This window comes from Clarias gariepinus, chromosome 14 (assembly GCF_024256425.1).
Source record: "Clarias gariepinus isolate MV-2021 ecotype Netherlands chromosome 14, CGAR_prim_01v2, whole genome shotgun sequence".
In the NCBI taxonomy this organism is placed as follows: Eukaryota; Metazoa; Chordata; class Actinopteri; order Siluriformes; family Clariidae; genus Clarias; species Clarias gariepinus.
In genome coordinates, this window is record NC_071113.1 from 13,818,488 (window position 1) to 13,838,491 (window position 20,004).

The following is a 20,004-nucleotide window of genomic DNA, read 5'->3' on the forward strand; positions in this document are numbered from 1 at the left end:
TGAGAGAGAGAGAGAGAGAGAGAAGGAGAGAGAAAGAGAGGGAGAGAGCTGGGGAGTGAGAGGGTGTGAAATATACTCCCACACTTTTCAATTTGCTGTATGCCGCCTGCTATAGCGGTAGCTTGTCAGTAGGAAACCAGACATCTATTCTCATTTGAGAGGCTCAGTCATAATCTGCAGCACAAAAGGACACTCTGTACTGCTGTAGTGGATTTTTGAAAAGGACCATTTTTACAGCTACTTATTTTCATCAAAGAGAAAGGAATCTGTTGTAAGCTGTTGCTTGAACACGACTGACGTCTTCGGGTGGAGAGCACTGCAATCTGAACTGGTCTCAAATCTAAAACTTAATGGCTCTTTACAGCTGATTTTCATCTTTCTTCTGCCTCGCTGTTACCATGTTTGCTAGGATCTTCATCCCCAAGAAGCACCGGCAGAGGTTCGACGACGCCGTCTCCCAAAGTCTCCTCAACCGTGTGTGCCGCAGTAAAAGTGTGAGTGAGCCGGGCCAGAACCGACTGCGTCGCAGCCGCAGCCAGGAGCACCATGACAGACCCCATGCATCCAAAAGGGCCAGCTCAGTGCCCAGAGACACCGGAGAGAACCACGAACGTGGCCACAAGAAGAGCTCGGCTGGTGTCCCCAGCGCCCCCCCATCTGGGGCAAATCAGAGGTATATTTAAATATAAACACACATCACACCCGATAGACTATTTTCTGAGCATTTTAATTCTAATTCCATTGATGAATTACTGTGTGTTCTGGATATTCCTGGAGTTTACCTTAAATACAGGTATATACGTGTACATGGACTCCCTATGTGCATAACAGAGTCACAGTAGATTTTATTGATAAGAAAATGGTTGTGTATTGTGTATATTACAGTAGACGTTGCACTAGAACAGGTACTGCGTGTGACACAGAGATGGACAGGATGTACCTTGCTTTCGCATTGCTCTTTCCAAAGGGAAGAGTGTTCTCTGTTAATATGAATGTACGGTAAAATAAAGGACAAATCTGTATGAGGATGTCTTTTAATTAAAAGAAAAAAACATCAATGTTGACACTTCACAGCCTGTGGAATGTTGGACCTGCGTCATGTGTAGGAGTGTGTGTGTGGGTGGATGGGAACAGCATCATTGGCATATGCTTGTTTCAGGACTTCATATCAACTGCTTGATGAAACTGAATGAAGTAAAAGTGTAATATATTTAAGTAAAACTAACAGGTAGATATCTTTGTGCATACACACACACACACACACACACACACAGTGTTTACATCTCTGTTGAACCATTCTATTGCCCTGTAATGCTAAATACATACTTATCTCATAAAACAGCAAGTGCCTATTCATTAAGCATACATTATGTATCTCATCAGACGATGGCCATGAAGCCCACTTATAATGCCTCTGTGGTACTGCAGAAACCTTTATACTGTGACATTTATTATAAGACATTTATTATAAGAGCTATTACATAAATAAGTGGCCTTCAAATTGTCAAGATTTATTCTAGCATCACTGCTGCTGCCTTTTATAATCTTTGTAATTCTGTTTTTACCATATTTTAATTTTACATAGATTATAATCAGACTGCCTTTCTCTATCAGTATAAAAATATTATTAATTTAATTAATTAAAAATGCTTTGAAGGTTACTTCATTAAGACTGTAAAAACAAAAATGTCTTTCTTTCCACCATTAAAATGGTGTTATTTCAGTCAAAAGCACATTATGGCCACAAGGTTACATTTTTTAACTGTTGAATCTATAGATCAGACATAATTTACTCTCATGATAAAGATGTCTAATCTGCTCATCTCTTTCTTCTTGTGTTCAGCTCATCATTTATCAAGCATCACCGATTCCTGTCTTTTTATCTGTCTTATTCAATACATCCTCATTTACAGTAGCTGTATGAGTTTGCCTTGTATAAATGGTATGGCATTTTCCTGCTTATTCACCTCCGTCTTCGCCCAACATCTTCAGTATCTTTTCGAGGAGTTGCCACAGCAACCAGCAGCATGCTCTTCGATGTTCAAATGTCAAATGTTCTCAGTGAGAAGCAGAAAAATCAGGGCACCCTTCTGTATTGAAACATCAAAAGCTTGTGCTCCATGTTCTTTATGCAGTCATAGTGCAGAGCTCTCGACATTTCTATTCATTTTATTGCTTACTGTGTAAGCAGAAGCCAAAAATAGAATCTGAATTAGATCTGTAGGTGTGAGAATTTAATATTCGTTGCTAAACTTTTTAGAGATTTTAGTGTAAACATATCAGCGTGTACAGTATTTACAAATCTTTTAGGCATGTTTATTAAATTAGGTTTTAAATGATAGTATTGATCAAAGGACTATATACTGTATATGCCACAGGTAATGTTTAATCATTTATAATGTAATAAGGACCTGACCATTATAGTCTCTTTTTTTTTTTGGATTATTCTTAAAGGTTAATATTTCCTAACACACAAAAAAATCTAATCTAATCCACAAGAATCATGTTTATCCACATATATTTGTGTATCTAAAACAATATCTAAGAATTGACATGGACATCATCTCCAGCTTCGTTTTTTCCCCTATAGGACCATTCGTGTCTACAGAGGAAAGAAGAGCTTTGGGTTCACACTCAGAGGCCATGCACCTGTTTGGATTGACTCAGTTATCCCAGGTAGACTATTTACAGTTTTGTACCTATTTCTGAGTCAGACGACTATTAAAAATGATTAGATGTCACGGAAAGAATGAAAGTAGAATGACCTCATAGTGGTGTACCCAAGAAGTTATTTAATAATTTATTGTGATTGTGATTAGAATTGGGTAGGTCTACATTGTGTTTGAAAATCTGGATTTTTTGAGGGGCTGGAGAGTGGGAGGTGAATGTGTGAGTGTGTGCATGACGATATTCGCCCACTACAGGCCTGGTTAAAACCTAGTTAGCACTGACTCAGCTGAAGCACGTGGGGCAGCTTATGAAAATATTGTAGGCGTCCAGTATCGTGATGATCTGCAATCTTTCCCAGACTCAAAACAGAATGTTTTGTGTCAGTATCCATGTTGTTGAGTACGTATATAGAATAAGAAATGATATGTTACAATTTTAGATTTTCCTAACATCTAGATGTCTAGATGTAAAAATATGCAACTTTGCTTTGAGCCCAATCAATTTTAAAATGATCACATAGGAACTTTGCCTGACAGATGTTTTATGTTAAATTAATTATCTAAACGTTTACTTTCTCAGCATGACTACTCTCAGTTTGAGCCCTGGGTGTTCCCTGTGAAAACTAAATTTGTTCATAAAAAAGATAAACCAACACCAAGACAAGAAAGCTGTTCATATAGTACAGTATGAGAAAAGCAACTAATTTGGAGCTTAGGATAGAGGAAGAGGCGACCAAGCCCCAAGATAATAATTTGAAATGGGTAAGGGTAGGGGTCAAGGTATCACAATCTAAAAGACTTATGAACAGAAATATAGGGGTGATACCATAAGATACAAACCACACATCAGCAACAAGAGAAAGAAGACCAGATTAAAATTCACAAAGAAATAAAAAGATAAGCCCCAAAATTGTGAAAACAAGATTAACCACTACCAAAGTGATGCTATACCAAAAGTATGGATAGAAAAGAAATCTACTAATGATCCTGAAGATACAAGCTCTTCAGTGGAGGTAGCATCATGGCTTGGGCTTGTGTGGTTGCTTTTGGATCAGTCTCACTATTTTTTACTAATGATGTAATTCATGATGGTAGCAGCAGGATAAATTTAGAAGACTACAGAAACATTCTGTCTGCCTGTGTACAGAGAAATGCTTCCTAATTAATTCGGAACAAAGTCATCTTGCAACAATAACCCAAAACACTCTACCAACATAACAAAAGACTTTATCGGGGGGGAAGTGGAACGTTTTAGACTGGCCAAGTCAATCCCTAGACAATATTAGGAATTAAATTGTGAAATTCTGATGTATTTTCTCATATACATTTTTTGACCATAAAGCATTGTTGTGTTTTGACCAAGAATCAAACTGTTGTGAAATTTTAGAGGGCACTGTAGCAGCAACAGGCATGCTAAATACTTTATGACATACTGAAGAATACTGATTATACTAAAGCATGCTGCCCTTTAACAAAATCCACAGACATAAAACAAAAACTTAGTGGTACCAACACACAAATACATGGGGGTAAAGGATACAACTAGAACACAAGGAATTTATATATTACTAATCATTTGTCTCCACACCAACTACAGATAGCCCTGCCGAGGAGTGCGGCCTTAAACCAGGAGATCGCATTTTGTTTCTCAATGGGCTGGATATGAGGTAACCTCCATATGAGTTGTCATATTTTTACAAAACCCTGAATGCAACTTTTTTGTGCTCAAAATGTCTGATGGCAAAATACACTGCTTGGCCAAAAAGTTGCAGACTCTAAGATTTTATTCAATCACCTTTAGTTTTTGATTACAGCACACAGTGTGGTGACATTCATGTGTGAAAATAATGAATCCCAGAACCACTCTTTTACAATTCGAGTCCTGGAATATGGCTGTGACATATGTCATATGTCAGGGGGAAAAACTGATACCCTGGTCATTCAGTACATTCAGGTCATCAGTTGACTTTATTTTATTTCCATATAACGTTGCTGACCAACTGAAGCAATCCCTAATCAGAACACTACCAGAGGATTGTCCAGTGGCCACTCTGCATGATCACTCTGGAATAGGGTCAGTCTGAACCCATGAGATCACGTGACCTTTTTCCATTGTTCCAATTTAAGGATTTTTTTTTTATTAGCCTCACTAATCAGAAATCAGTGGTTTTCTTATGGTAAGCTGTTTAGTTCCAATCCTGAGTTCTCATTACATTGTGTGCATATAGAAATGCTCTCACTTTCCATATTAAACATAGCTGAGGTGTTTAATGTTGACCTTTTTTACCATGCAACTTTATCAAGTGTTTAAGTGATCTCACATCATGATTTTTTCTCCACAATGTTGACAGTTCAGCACTATCCTTCCAGGTTTTAATGATTTGTTGAAGGATTCTAGTAATTTCAAATCTCCTCAGTTGTTTTCTTTGCTTGATAAATCACAATAATTTGACCCTTCTGGAATGGTGACTTTTTTGGCCAAGCAGTGTATGTTTGTGCCCTGTGGGTAAAGACATTTACCCACAATGTAAAAACCTTTATTCAACTGATAATGAACTACTCCCATTTACAGTAAATATATTTTATACACATTTCTTTAATTTTTTCTGATAAATTTCCATATTTTTTAAATTCAGTAAACTGCTTTGCGCCAATATTGAATTGTTTGTGATACAGGAATGTGGAAATGCTGTTGATTAAGTAAGATAATTATGTTGAAATAGTGATATTAATAATTAACTAATAATTAATTATTAATAAGTTACACATTTTCTGTTGTGTAACTTGATACAAGTTTTATATAAAGTTTAACACGAAAGTAAGATGTTAATGCTTGCTTAATATTTATTATGATAATATTCACTATGGTAATAAATAACTCCCCACATCCTCCCAAATAATTGTAGTTTCATAAAGCAAACAAAGCCAAGTGTTCCTGAACATAGTTTTGGTTTTTGTTTAGGAATTGCTCCCACGAAAAGGTGGTATCAATGCTACAGGGCAGCGGTGCCAATCCCACTCTGGTGGTGGAGGAGGGACCAGTGCTATACTCTCCATCAGACTCTGAAACGGAAGAGACGCCCTCCCTTGGTTGCTCTCACTCACCTGCGCTCAGCTCCCTGCAGTGGGTAGCAGAGATCCTTCCTCCTAGCATTCGTGTGCACGGCCGCACCTTCAGTCAGCAGCTCGAGCACCTGCTCACCACACAAGAGAGATACACCATCTGCAAGGCTCTCGAGACCTTCTTTCAGCACAGGTTATTGTCTCCTGTCTCCTGCTAGCTGCTGTCATACATCAAATGCTATACAGCACAGATTTAGACAGTTATTCTGTTATTAATAAACTTTTCTATTCTTATCAATATGGTTAAAGCAGTATGTTTTCTCAAAATGTTGATTTGGAAATAGTTTTATATGGATTGGTACTTGTTAGTAGATAGAGTCTTTACCATTTGAGATCATTTCATCTTGCCTTTGAGATAATTTATAGGCTCAGACATGTCAAAATGTGGTTGCCTAGCTTCGCATGCTGGCTTCAGACAAATGTATTTATTAATTATAAATCCCCAGCAAAATTTGACAGCAACTTTTAAAGTCTGAAAACAACAAATTAACACTACCGGAGAATAACACGCTTTTCCTCTCAGATGTCAAAGCACAGTGTTCCCATAGCCTGGAACATTTCTTTCAGCTTCACGGTGGTAAAATCAGTGTGCAAAGCATTTAAAAATAGCTCCAGCTCCTGGCACAAATAGATGCATACAGAACATTCTGCGTGGGTTCTCTTGGATTTTCTATAGGACTTGCCATTACACTGGGACAGCATACAAGGAGTGGTACTTTACTGTCACTAAAATACCTCCCATGTCTGTCTGGGATCCAGGAATGTGGACACACTCATTGTGGATGTTTTTCCTGTGCTGGACACTCCTGCCAAGCAGCTGATCTGGCAGTTCATCTATCAGCTTTTGACCTGTGAGGAGCAGGAGCGCTGCAAGAGCAAGATCTCCCGCTTCCTGGGCTTCAAAGGAACAGGTGTGCAGTAAAGACCCTTGTGTAGCCTGTTTAGACTTGGCTGAGTAATGGGCATGAGTATTATTGCTTGTTTAAATGATAGAGAGTTATTTCATAGTTATTGTCTTGTTTAAACTGTAATTGTGTATTTTGTGTGTGTGTCTGTGTGCATGCTGGCAGAGCCTGAACTGGGCACTGAAAATCACAGACGGAGCAGCTCCATGAGGGTTACTGGAACATCCCACCGAAACAGTGTCAGAGAAAGAAGCTCAGATGACTGCATTATTGGCACTCATCTAGGAATGGGTATGTTTTACATGCATCAGTATGAAGGCTTCTGTAAATGTACATGTACGGTTTTACAGACACTGGCCTGTAATAGTTATGACTCCTCCACCTCCATTTTTACATCATGCTCTAGAATCATTCCTTCACACTTATGAGCCCTAAACAACTAGCCATGGCAGGTCTAATGTTTACGGTTCAATAAGACTGCTGCTGTGTGTCGAGTTTTGCAAGCAGATTTTTTTCTCAGTCTAACAACCTCACTGCTAAGGTGAATAAAAAAAAACTGCTCTTTGTGTCTGTGTTTTCACTGGGGGGCTGTCAGCTTGCTTTGGGGTACTGTGTACTGGAAAGTGATCTTTCTCCTCAGGGACTTTCACTGAGCCTGCAACCCCAGGAGAAAGACAATGTGGCGATGGGACCTCCTTTCCAGAGTCCCCAGATTTGAACAACGTGGGTAACATTCAGCCCTTTCCATGTACCTCTTGCATTTTAAATTGCTTTTACTCAGTCATGCCATTGTCATCTAACCACATACAACCTGTAGCTGTCAGGAGTGTACACAGAGCTGGAGAGTGCATTCACGGTGAAGAACAGCAAGCCTCTGCAGAGTAACTCTTCACCTGCGAATGAGGGCATGAGCCAGACTGATAGCCATTCACGTACTCTCTCCTTCACACATGCTAAAAAAGGTACACTCATAATACCACCCAGTGTTTCTGAAATCAAATGATTAACCGGTGCTTGATCAGGTGAAGTATGAAGCAAACATGACTGTAATAAATAATTTTTACTGGAGGAAAGGTAAATATTATTATATAAATGAATGAATTGGTAAAGAGGGTGCAGGAGGTGGAGAGGAAAGGCACCAGGAAAGGGTGGAAAGGAGGTAAAGAGGCGGGTACAGGCAGGTTGGAATGGGTGGAGAAAAGTGTCAGGGGTGTTATGTGACAAAAGAGTATCAGCGAGAATGAAAGGAAAGGTGTACAGGACAGTGGTGAGACCAGCGATGCTCTACGGCTTAGAGACAGTGGCGCTAAAGAAAAGACAGGAGGCAAAGTTGGAGGTAGCAGAGATGAAGATGTTGAGGTTCTCGTTGGAAGTGACAAGGATAGATAGGATCAAGAATGAGTTCATCAGAGGGACAACCCACGTTATATGTTTCGGAGATAAAGTCAGAGAGGCCAGATTGAGGTGGTTTGGACATGTTCAGAGAAGAGATTGTGACCATATTGGTAGAAGAATGCTAAGGGTTGAACTGCCGGACAGGTGGTCTAGAGGAAAACCAAAGAGGACATTTATGGATGTAGTGAGAGAGGACATGAAGTTAGTGGGTGTAAGAGAAGAGAATGCAGAGGATAGCGTTAGGTGGAGGCAGATAATTCGCTGAGAGGGAACAGCCAAAAGACAAAGAAGAAGATGAATGAATGAACTGATTGACACCGTCAATATATATAAACATTATTTTTTATCCATCATTGTCCTTTAAAAAGATTTTATCCCTTACAGGAAACCGTAAGTCAGGCCTGTCTCTGACATGGAAGGAGCCCTGCACCAGTCCTCAGTATGACCTCTACCAGCAGACCATCCCTTCTCCTGGAAGCATGGACTCCAACCCCTATGTCAGCCTGGACAGCTCTCCTACTTCTCCACAGCAATCAGATGAGGCTCCAAGCCCTCAGCCTCGTCGGAGAAAACTCTTCACTTTCTCCAGACCCCCACGCAGCCGAGACACAGACAAATTTCTGGACGCCTTAAGTGAACAGCTTGGCCACCGAGTTACCATTGTGGATAACTTTCTGGGAGGCGAGAATGACTACGAAGAGGTAGGTGGGGGCTGTGTGTTGTGCTTGACTAACATAAATAGTTTACATATAAAGAGATTTGACTTGTGAGTCTGTCTTTAACAGATGAGTTTCCAGGAGGAACAGGACAACATATTGTCTCGTCAAGCAAGCAGTGCAAGCAGTGAAGACCACAGCAGTGAGGATTCAAGTTCATTAACCTACTCTTCTGAATCAGAGCAAATCCCGCCCCCTCCCCGGAGCCCACCACCTCCGCCCCCTCCTATCCAGTTCACTGACACGCCCTCCCCCATCTGCCTCACCCCACAACACATGCCTCAACCTCCTCCTGCCTTCCAGAACCACCCAATCATACCCCCTCCACCGCCCCCTCCTCGGTTTATCCTCACCAAGCAGTCATCTCTTCACCAAGTGCTGCCTACATCTCAGGAGACAAGGTTCCATCCCACGCAGCCCCGAAAGCCCTTTTCTCAGCCTTCTGTTCATGCTAGCCAGCAGCTTCACCAACCCAAAGCCCACCCTATTCTGCATTCTTCCTCTCATACCTCTCCACAACCTCCTCACACATCCCAAAATCCTCCTCACACATCCCAAAATCCTCCTCACACATCCCAAAATGCTCCTCATACATCCCAAAAGCCTTCTCACACATCCCAAAAGCCTTCTCACACATCCCAAAAGCCTTCTCACACATCCCAAAAGCCTTCTCACACATCCCAAAATCTGCCTCACACATCCCAAAAGCCATCTCATGCATCGCAAAATCCTCCACACGCATCCCAAAAGCCTTCTCACGCATCCCAAAAGCCTTCCCTCGCATCCCAGAAGTCTTCTCATGCATCCACACAACCTCTCCAGTCTTCCCCACAACCCCCCTTTACATCCTCTCACCCTGCTCACACATCCTCACACCCTCCACTGAGACACCGCACCCAGTCCCTCTTTCAAATCCAGCAGAGCTCTGCCATGCTGCCGAAAACAAAGAGGGAATCCCCACAGTCTACCCATAAGACCTATGAGAGTAACATTTCAAAGGTGACACCACCACCTCCACCTCCATTACCCCCACCCTGTGAACCCCCACCGCTACCAAAACCAAGCCCTCAGGCTTCAGATACTAACCACATGAGTGTGAAGAGGCTCCGCTGGGAGCAGGTGGAGAATTCTGAGGGCACTATCTGGGGACAGGTTAGTTGATTATACAATAAGCAGAATTATATATATAATAATGCAAGTATGATGGTCTGATAATGTCTCTGCTTGTTTGCCAGCTTGGTGAAGACCCTGATTATGGAAAATTGAGTGACATGGTGAAATACCTCAATCTGGAGATGCACTTTGGAACCCAATCAGGTTCCAGTAAGTTCGTAATGTCATATGCATTCATTGTCAAAGTACCACCATCAAGAGAAAAATTACCAGAGCATCTTTTTTTTATTAGCATGTTGTGATACATTAAAACATCTGCATCAATATTTAATGTACAAATCTCATGCGTGTCTATGTTTGTGCTTTTTCAGCTCATCCCATTTATCATGTTTCATGGATCACTTACAGTCTGTCCATTCACAGTGTCCTCCCTTCTCTTACTGGCATCTCAGCATCTCTCTTTATTCTCACAACGTTTAATTTATTGTTCCACTGCTGGCTCCAGGAGAACCGATCCTTACAATGTAATTAAATATGTCAGTTTCTCTTCCAGAGCCCACCATTTTACCTGAGAGCTTTAAAAAGAAAGATGTGGTGGAGATTCTCTCTCATAAAAAAGCCTACAATGCTTGTGAGTATAACTGGGATTTCTCACAGAGGAATTATGCAGGTTGCACTGAAGACTGAGATACTCTAGCTTAATTTCTCAAAACAATATACTTACGGGTGTTTTGGAATAAATGTTTTATGTAAAAATTTATAAATTCTGCCTGGTCTCAATTTGTAGCCATACCTTTGCTTATATAATTATGATGTTTAGAATATCAACTGAAAAATGTTGAACTGTTAATTATCAGTATGTAATGGAAAAAGGCAAAAATAATTAGATTTGCTAGCTATATACATTCATGTAGTTATGCAGGCAGCTAATTTTATAACAACAGTGCAGTGTCAAGCCTTTCAGTTAATTTTCACATTTAATGACATAACGGGGAAAAACGTCAGGTTCGTTACTTAAACCATGGTATAGTTGTTGGTGCCAGAGAGACAAGTATGAATATTTTTGAAAATGATGGCCTCTTGGGATTGTCACACATGCAGCAATCTCTATTAAGAATGTAGCCTTGTGGTAAGCAAAAAACCTTGCAGATGACACAACACGTTAAAATTTGAGGTGGGTGGTCTACAACAACGGCCACATTAAGTTAGAACACAAATCTAAAGCTACAGTGAGAACAGGCACACATAAACTAGACAGCAAAAAACTGGAAAAACTTAACTTGGTTTGATAAGTTCATGATTAATTTCTGCTGCAACATAGAACATGCTACAAACAAAGTTAAGCAATGGACCAAACCATAGTGATGGATGTGGTGCAATAATGGTGTAGGGAATGATTCTTGGCCATCTATTTAAGTATTGATGATGACTTTGTGCATCTCTTTATGGCAACAGTTTACCTATCTTTTAAATTACAATAGTTTCTTCTAGCATGTTAAAAAAAAGGTGTCTCAAACTGGAATCCTATATTTAAAAACAAGTTCAATGGTGTTCCCCAGTAACCAGATCTAAATCCAGTAGAAACCTTCGGAATGTGATAGAAGGTTTAATAAACCCTCAACCTCAAAGTAATACTTCCAACACCTAGTGGAATCCAAGCCACAGAGATTTGAAGCTGTTCTAAGAAAGTTTTACTATGGTGAATGGTGGTGTGTGCTCACTCTTCCCTTGATTGTTCTTTCTACTGTAGCTATCCTCATAGCCCATCTGAAGCTGTCTCCGGCTGAGTTAAGACAGGTCCTCATGACTATGAGCACCGAGCGCCTGGAGCCCTCTCACATTAAGCAGCTATTGCTTTATGCCCCCGATGATGATGAGGTTAAACAGTTCCAGCAGTATAACCAGGACCCTGACAAGCTTAGTGAACCTGACAAGTTTGTCCTTCAGGTACACATTTTTTTTTTTACTCTGCAAAACAATTCCAGGAAGGTCTTTTAAAATACAGTATAAGGCATTTGATTTGTCTTTGTCTTGCAGATGTTACTTGTGCCCGAGTATAAAACCAGATTGCGGAGTCTCCTGTTTAAAACCACCCTGCAGGAGAAAACTGAAGAAATGAGAATTGGATATGAGTGCATCTACAAAGCCTCTCTAGAGCTCAAAAACAGCAAGAAACTGGCAAAGATCCTAGAGGTAAAATATGTTTGTAGCTGAAACTACATTTTGTACAGCTATTCTCTGTTTTTATATGCTTTAATAATCATTATAATGTTTTGTTTTAGTTTGTCTTAGCAATGGGAAACTATCTTAATAATGGCCAACCAAGGACAAATAAACCCACAGGCTTTAAAATTAACTTCCTTACTGAGGTACAGTGGTTATTAATCCAAAAAGATGATTTCAAAAATGTGTTGTTATATATATTTTTAAATTCTTTTGCTGTTTAAATATTACCATGCAATCTTGGTGCCTGTCTTTCCACAGCTGAGCACAACCAAAACCGTTGACGGGAAGTCCACCTTCCTCCATATTCTAGCCAAATCACTATGCCAACACTTTCCCGAACTTCTCAACTTTGCCGGAGAGCTTATAACAGTGCCACTTGCTGCCAAAGGTACAGTAAAATTAGCCAAGTGCAAATAATGAAACATATTTATATGATATACAGTACTGTGCAAAAGTCTTAGGTGTTGTATTATATGCTGTACCAATTTTGTTATATATGTTCATGTTTGCATAATTATGACCAAATTAATTCACTATTTTCATATATAGCTTAAAAATTTATAAATAAATAACATTACAGGAGAATATATGCATGGCTGTAAAGAAAAAAAAATAGTACAAGACAAACCAGTTTTCAGATGGAAATAAAGAACCTAATGTACGCTCCTGGGATTTGCATAAAAAAGAAAGATGCAAGTGTGACGAAGTTACCAGAAGAACTCATAATCTCCAGCAAGCTCAGTAAAACCTAACAGCTGTTTTACTTATAGTACTGTGCAAAAGTCTTGGGCACATACAAAAATATGGCATAAGCAAAATATGCTTTTGAAAACATTTTTGCATAAAAGAAACTTCTATGGAGCAATAAAAAGTAATAAAATAAACAGTTAATATTTGAAGTGAAAACTCATTTCTTAAAATCAGGAGTTTTAGACAGATTTGTGCAGTTTTTTAAGAAAACAGCTGTTAGGTTTGTTGACCATAAATGATCTTCTGTACATATTTTAAAAAATCATGATTGACAGAATGCTTTTCCCTCCTCTGTGTTCCCAGTAAATCAGAGAACCATTACATCAGACCTCAGTGATCTCCACTCCACCATCCAGGAAATCAGAACTGCCTGTCTAAAGATCGGAGCCACAGCAGAAGATCGATTTGCAGCAGTCATGAGTGTATCCTCTGCTAATGCACAGCTCTTAGCAACAAAAAGATTAAACTAGAGTTGTATGGCATTGAGAGTGGGGTTTGAAATACCTAGTACTGGTGCTTGGCTGCACCTACAATATGTAATTTTACCTCAGCAGAACATTTCTTTCTTCATCCTGTCTTTCACAGAAATACTCCTTGATAAGTGTGTTTATACCACTGGCGAAATCTTAGATGCAATTGCACAGAAGGTACTGAAGAATTTTCGTAACAAAACAGCTTCGAAAACATTATAAGGACATATTGTTATTTGAAAAATAATCATCTAAATATGCAAGGAGACATTTATTTAACATTATGGAAAGAGTCTCAGATGTTAGCACTTTGTAACAGTCCCCAATTATTTCACTAATTATACCTAAAGAGAGTCTCTGGGACACTAAAGTTGATGCTTTCTAGCTTTTCTGTAACCGAAAAGCTGCATTTTTATATAACTAACATTACGAGTGAGAAAAATAAAAACTGCTATACTGTTACATAAACATTTATGTGTAACTATAATGGGATAAAAAGCATGACAATGCCATTTATTAATAAATGAAAATTAATTGTTGACAGATTGCTGTAGTATAAGAGGCATAAAACATTGTGCCTCACAACAGAATACATGTTTTATAGCAAAAATATATATACCTTGTCAGTGGTAACAACTTCATGCTAGGGTGCAATGCTTCACCCCATTGTCTTTTTTCCTACAATATCAGCATGCCTTGTCATGTTTTATTCTTTGTGTGTATATATATGTACAGTATATATGTATTATATATACAGTATATGTATATATAATAAACATCAAGAATTTTACAGAACTCATAAGATCATTATTAATAAAAAAACAATTGATTTCATGTAATATCAGCATTAAGTGTAAACTATATGCCAAGACTGATGTAGAAGAATACGTGTTGATCTCTTAACGTACCTGGATTTAGAACTTCCTGGAAAACTCACATCCCGCTGTGCAGTCTCTGGACTCTCACCAGCAGAAAGCAATGGACGAGTTTGCCAAGGTGGCTTCTTACTTTGGAGAAGACAGCAAGACCACGACTACAGAAGCATTCTTTGGCATCTTTGCAGAATTTATCTCTAAGTTTGGGGTGAGCTGGGCATGAAAGTTAAGAAACAGTGCTCTAAGATTCAGAATATCATGCTGTAATGGGATGTGATGAAAATGAAGTTTTTTTTAATTTTGCTATATCATTTTTCTTTTTGTTGCAGAGAGCACTAAATGACACACGGGTCACAGAAAACCCCAGAAGCCCTCGCATTGCTTCACCTTTAGCCTGGTGAGAATATGCTTTAAAAGTGCCGCCCTCATAAACTAAGGTCATCCGTGTGCCAAGAACTCGACAAAACAACAGGGGAAAAATCATTTAATCTATGTTAAAGTTTATAACCTTAATGTTACAAGTATATCTTCATCATAAAGAATTTATATTTTATACAACTTTAAAGTAATCAAGGATATGGATATAGTTTCATTATTTTTAAAAGGATTCCAGTGGCAAGAGAATGTAACAAGAATGTGCGCACTTTATTATTCTTTCACCCACATTTGACGATACCGTAGTCAACTGTGTATTTATTTCTTCCCTGATAAATATTGACCAAAAAAAACCTAATGATAATGATGAATGAGTGTTAATCATATTCATCAGCCAACGTTGTAAACAAGCTATTCATTTCTGCCCAGCATTAGTGTTGCCCAGCACTTGCTGAGAATTGACCCTGCCACGCTCATAATGGCCACTTATTTTGTATGATCTGTCTGAACAGTGGCAAAGCTGTGCATGAAAAACTGTGCAGTGTAACAGTACTCATTATGAAACTGTCATCTATGAACTCTCTTGCTGTGACAATTGAAAATCTAAGTAAAAATTCATAGGTCTGATTTTAGTCACAATGAAATGGCCCTGTTTACACTGTTTGTTTCATGTTTACATGGTAGATTATTATGCAGCGTGGCAGATTTTCATTGAAATACTGTTTAAAATGTTCTTTCTGCCTGATTTTTTGTGTTCCCAACAATCTATTAGTAGCTTCCTTATTAAATCCAAATGCATGGACAACTAATTGCTTGTCTTTGTGTCAAAAACAAACACCAATTTTCCTTTTTTTCTTCTTCTTCTTTTTCAAACCTGTGACAGTATTTTGAGAGATTAATCTGCAATTTGCATGTAGCATTGTGTTTATTTTTGTTGGCAAAAAAATTATTATTCTTATTATTACTATTATTATTCTTTCCTTTAGGACTTGGTTGTATTAGTGTGTAGATTGTTTGTGAATAGGATAGTATTTATCCTGTGCAGTTCTCTTTCAGCTTCACTTTCTTTGGGCCACATTGGGCTGCGTTTTATTCTGCTGTCTAATTTATATCTTGTGAATAAAGAAAAACTTCTGACAAGCACTGATGAATATCTGACTCATGTGTGTATTGACCTGCTCTTCAGCACATTGTACTAAAGCGCATACTGTGTGTTCAGTAGGTTTGTCAGAACCTGATAGAAGCAGCTTAATGACCACTTCCACTTCAACTAAATGGTTATAAACTGTATGTCTTTGCCATTAAGGGTAGTACATCATTTTATACATCTTTAAACAAGTAAAACAGATTTATTAATAAACAATGAAAAACATAATTGGTTAACATTCTCTAACAAATTCGGTGCACACCGCCTCAATGTTGCTAGCGGTCTGTTTTGTATATGGGCAGAAAAAAATTGGGGAAAAAAAACAAATGGTGCGAATGTATGACACAGCACTATTCCAGCCAAACAGCAATAGTGCTTGATAATGTTCTATATTCATTTTGGTGAGGTAACTTCTGAAGAAGCACTGAAAGGAGGTGTACAATAGTCTGATGATGATGGGTAACTTCTGCCTATATGCACCTGAAGAGCCTGCCGGCCATATTGTTAGACTGAAAAACAAATCACTGATATCAGCTGTTATAATTTTTTTTTACTCTCCTTTACAAGTCATGAAATAATTACTTGATTATGTATGTTACTACAGTACTTTTATTGGATTAATTGTCGGCTATTTATAAGTCATATTTATAAACTTAGAAAAGGCATTTACAAACACAGAATTTGTAAATAAATTGTTTACTGTGGAAGCAGGGGACTACTGACTAAATCGAAAGGTCAAAGGTTCAAACCCCACCACCACCACCACAAAGTTGCCACTGTGGGTCCCTGAGAAAAACCCTTAACCATCAACCAACTGCTTAGATGTATAATAAGATAAACATTTAAAAAGTCAGTCTGGATAAGGGCTTTTGCCAAATGGCGTAAATGAAAAAAGCTAGCTCTAATATATACGTAGGGCGGCATGATGGTTAAGTGGTTAACACGGTCACCTTGCATCTCCAGGGTCCCCACCTCGGGACTGTGTGCATTGTGGGTTTACTCTGGGTACTCCGGTTTCCTCCCATGGTTCAAAGACATGCAAATGTGGCTAATTGGCGTTCCCAAATTGCCATATTGTGCGAAAGCACATGTAAATTTCAATCAGAGACCCCACAACGTGGAATGGGAATAAATACAAATGTAATCGCCACTGGCCTTCACGATCCCTAGATTTTTATTATGAAAAATCATTATGAATTTTTATATTACAGTTTTTTACAGACGCTAGGACACATTTCTCAATACTTTGCAAAACTCTTCACACAGTGAGCACAACAGAAGTCTATGTGGGCTAAACTAAGGATCAATTATCATTGTTTTGGCACAAAATGCATTTAATGACTACATCTCTCAAATTTTATGAATTCTTTTCTCACTCAGACACAACAACTGCCAAAAATCTTTGTACGTACAGGACACTTTGCATGTGCTTGCATACTGTTTTCAAAACTGTTAAACTATAGTTCAAAACAATAACATAATGCAAAACTGAATAAGGCAGCAAAATTCAATGGCAATATTTTATTGAAACATATTTAAATTTAAAAATGCAGTTTAACCAGCCACAGTGGATTCTTAGTGTAGATGAACATCTACACAGGTGTTACTCTTCCAATTTTATTACAAACGGAGACAACTGCTGAATAGGTTTGTATTGTGATGTGAACATGGACCCAGCCAGAAATAGAGAAGTGACTGAAAGAGGAAGAAGAGTGGCTGGGAGGGGGCGAGGAATATGTATGCATGGTGGAAGAAGAATAAGAGGAAGATCAAGAGCTGTAGTCTCAGCTGAGATCAGAGCTACTGTAATTGATCATGTAGTAAATCATGGCCTCTCAATGAGAGAGGCTGGTCAGAGAGTGCAGCCAAATCTGCAACGCTCTACAGTGGCATCTATTGTTAGAGTTTTCCCGGCAAACCAACAGATAACTTGTATTCTGCAAGGGCATTTGACTCAGTTGCACGTTTCAGAAGTAAAAAAAACGTTTGTGTAATTGTTTTTGCATTTCTGCTTAGGACTTAACGGTTACTTTACATAGGGGGAAGGGAAAGAATTTTAGTATTACTTAGTGCAAAAATAAATAAATAAATAAATAAATAAATAAACAAACAACATAAAATATTGACGAATTCTGCATAATGTCTGATTCATTCCAGTAACATATATTGCATTTCTAAACAATATTTATTGCAATTATAACAGAGATGTGTCATTGTTTTACACAAGAAAACACTGTGTGATGCTACATGTTGTTAGTGTTTATTAGGTCATTGTTTTGTGGGTGACAAAGTGTGTTTGTCGGCTGTCAACCTTTGCTAGTGTTCTGGAAGAATAAGTTTATTTGAGACCTGAATAAAGTGTTTTGGTAGTTGTAGTGCATTTTGAATGTGAAATTAACTGCTTTGCCAGTTAATTTCAGTTAGGAGAATTGTGTGAGAATTGTGTGAAGAGTTTTGCAAAAGTGACCTAAGTATTGAGAAATGTGTCCTAGCCTCTGTAAAAAACTGTAATATGAATTATTTCTTAGTACTCCTTGTCACAGGTTTGAGGTTTTCTGTCACCCTCTGCTGTTTTGTCGCTGTTATTAGCAGGGAGCTAAGAGCAGCAATGGTCGTCTTCAGGGCAGAAACATGGCAGGGCTTTTTACGCCTTAATGCATACAGAAATGTTCTATTTTTTAAAGCTGTAAGATCAAAACATTTTGTATAAACAACAAGTACTAAACATTTTAATAAGTTAAATGTTTAACAAGTCTTACTATTTTTACTTACTCACTTATTGAAAGTAGGTAGTTAGTTAAACTAATTGCGAAGTGGTCAAGTTTGCTGTTTAGCATTTTTATTTTTATTACATATTTTCTTTCTTTCTTTTGTTTTTCTTAAGGGGACTTTACTTTAACAGTACAGCAGTTACATTACTTTCCTCATGTTCTCCTCCTGGAGCTGCAGAAGGCTAAACCTGAGAGCCAGACAGAGGCAGCTGCGCATACACAGCCAATGCACCTGCTCATCCCACACAGCCTATATATATATATATATACATACACACACATACACACTACTACAAACTGTGATTCACATATCTGCTACAGGTACATAACCATCTGTTTATAGCCACAAATCTATCAGCTTTGCAATTTCTTTTGTATATTAAGAGAGATATTGCACCAAAAACAGACAAATTTACACACCTACATTTTGGTACATTGTAGTGTATAACGTGTTGCTCGCTGAGTTCTCCAGCACATGCCAAAGATTCTCAATGGGGTAACAGTGTGGACTCTGTGGTGGACAACCCATGTGTGAAAAGGATGTCTCATTCCCCTTGAACTACCCTTTCATAATTTAAGCTTGATGAATCCTTGTGTCGTTATCTCCGAATATGCCCATGCCATCAGGGAAGAAAAAAACAAATCCACCGATGGAAAAACCTGGTCATTCAGTAAACTCAGATCGTCAGCTGATGTCATCTTCTGGGTGCATAATGTTGCTGAACCTAGACCTAACCAACAGTGGCAACCCTAGATCAAAACACTGGCTTGTACGGTAGGCATGATGGGTATATCACTTTATCTGCCTCCCTTTTTACCCTGATGCACCCATTCTCTATGCTCCATAGCAAATTAAAATAATAATTATATATATTATATAAATAATTTTATATATAATTTTATGTATTTAAATATATATATATATATATATATATATATATATATATATATATATATTTCGTTTTAGGTTAAAATCTCCAATCAAGCTCATTTAGTATGCTTCCTTACACATAATGGTTCAACACATATCTGAACCTAATTCAAACAGTTTCAGCAATCTCTTTAGTTGTTTTCTTTGCATGATGCAAACTTTGGAAACAGTGTAACTACTTCAGGATGTGTGATGACATGGTTGTTTTAAAAAAATTTAAGCTACTTATAGCATCAGTTAGGGTTAGATAACCTGTTGCCAGCTGAACCATATTAATCACTGCAGTAATTATCTAATAGCAGGCTCCTTGCTTAGTTATTTCTAGGTCGTGATGACTGTTTCTCTTTACATTCACAGTGGTTTAAAAAATGTCTCATCACATGAATCACTGGCCTTTGACACTCCTTGTAAGATTTTTAAACCTAAAGCAAAGTAGATGACAGGATTCATGTTTTTGTATACACATACTGCTGTGCTTTATCAATTAGCAAATGTCTATAATGTTAATTTAAATGTATAATTTTAATAATTTTGCTAT

General features: G+C 38.2%; 1 protein-coding gene across 5 annotated transcripts in view; it reads left to right on the forward strand.

Annotated features, from left to right (window-relative positions):
- grid2ipb (glutamate receptor, ionotropic, delta 2 (Grid2) interacting protein, b) overlaps positions 1–15,760 on the forward strand; it is a 28,439-nt gene extending 12,679 nt beyond the window's left edge. For 2 of the 5 annotated variants that reach the window (XM_053511708.1, XM_053511706.1), the window contains 19 exons: positions 410–673; positions 2,591–2,676; positions 4,267–4,336; positions 5,632–5,925; positions 6,552–6,703; positions 6,863–6,988; positions 7,338–7,420; positions 7,515–7,659; positions 8,477–8,793; positions 8,878–9,960; positions 10,044–10,131; positions 10,463–10,552; positions 11,672–11,868; positions 11,959–12,114; positions 12,204–12,290; positions 12,406–12,535; positions 13,201–13,319; positions 14,286–14,450; positions 14,572–15,760. In XM_053511708.1, coding sequence (XP_053367683.1) covers positions 410–673; positions 2,591–2,676; positions 4,267–4,336; positions 5,632–5,925; positions 6,552–6,703; positions 6,863–6,988; positions 7,338–7,420; positions 7,515–7,659; positions 8,477–8,793; positions 8,878–9,960; positions 10,044–10,131; positions 10,463–10,552; positions 11,672–11,868; positions 11,959–12,114; positions 12,204–12,290; positions 12,406–12,535; positions 13,201–13,319; positions 14,286–14,450; positions 14,572–14,643 — 3,724 coding nt within the window. In that variant the 3' untranslated portion in view covers positions 14,644–15,760. Of the gene's footprint in view, positions 1–111; positions 674–2,590; positions 2,677–4,266; positions 4,337–5,631; positions 5,926–6,551; positions 6,704–6,862; positions 6,989–7,337; positions 7,421–7,514; positions 7,660–8,476; positions 8,794–8,877; positions 9,961–10,043; positions 10,132–10,292; positions 10,553–11,671; positions 11,869–11,958; positions 12,115–12,203; positions 12,291–12,405; positions 12,536–13,200; positions 13,320–14,285; positions 14,451–14,571 lie in introns of those variants that run through there. The other 3 variants (XM_053511707.1, XM_053511709.1, XR_008365627.1) reach the window with 3 other exon arrangements.
- The last annotated feature ends 4,244 nt before the right edge of the window (positions 15,761–20,004 follow it).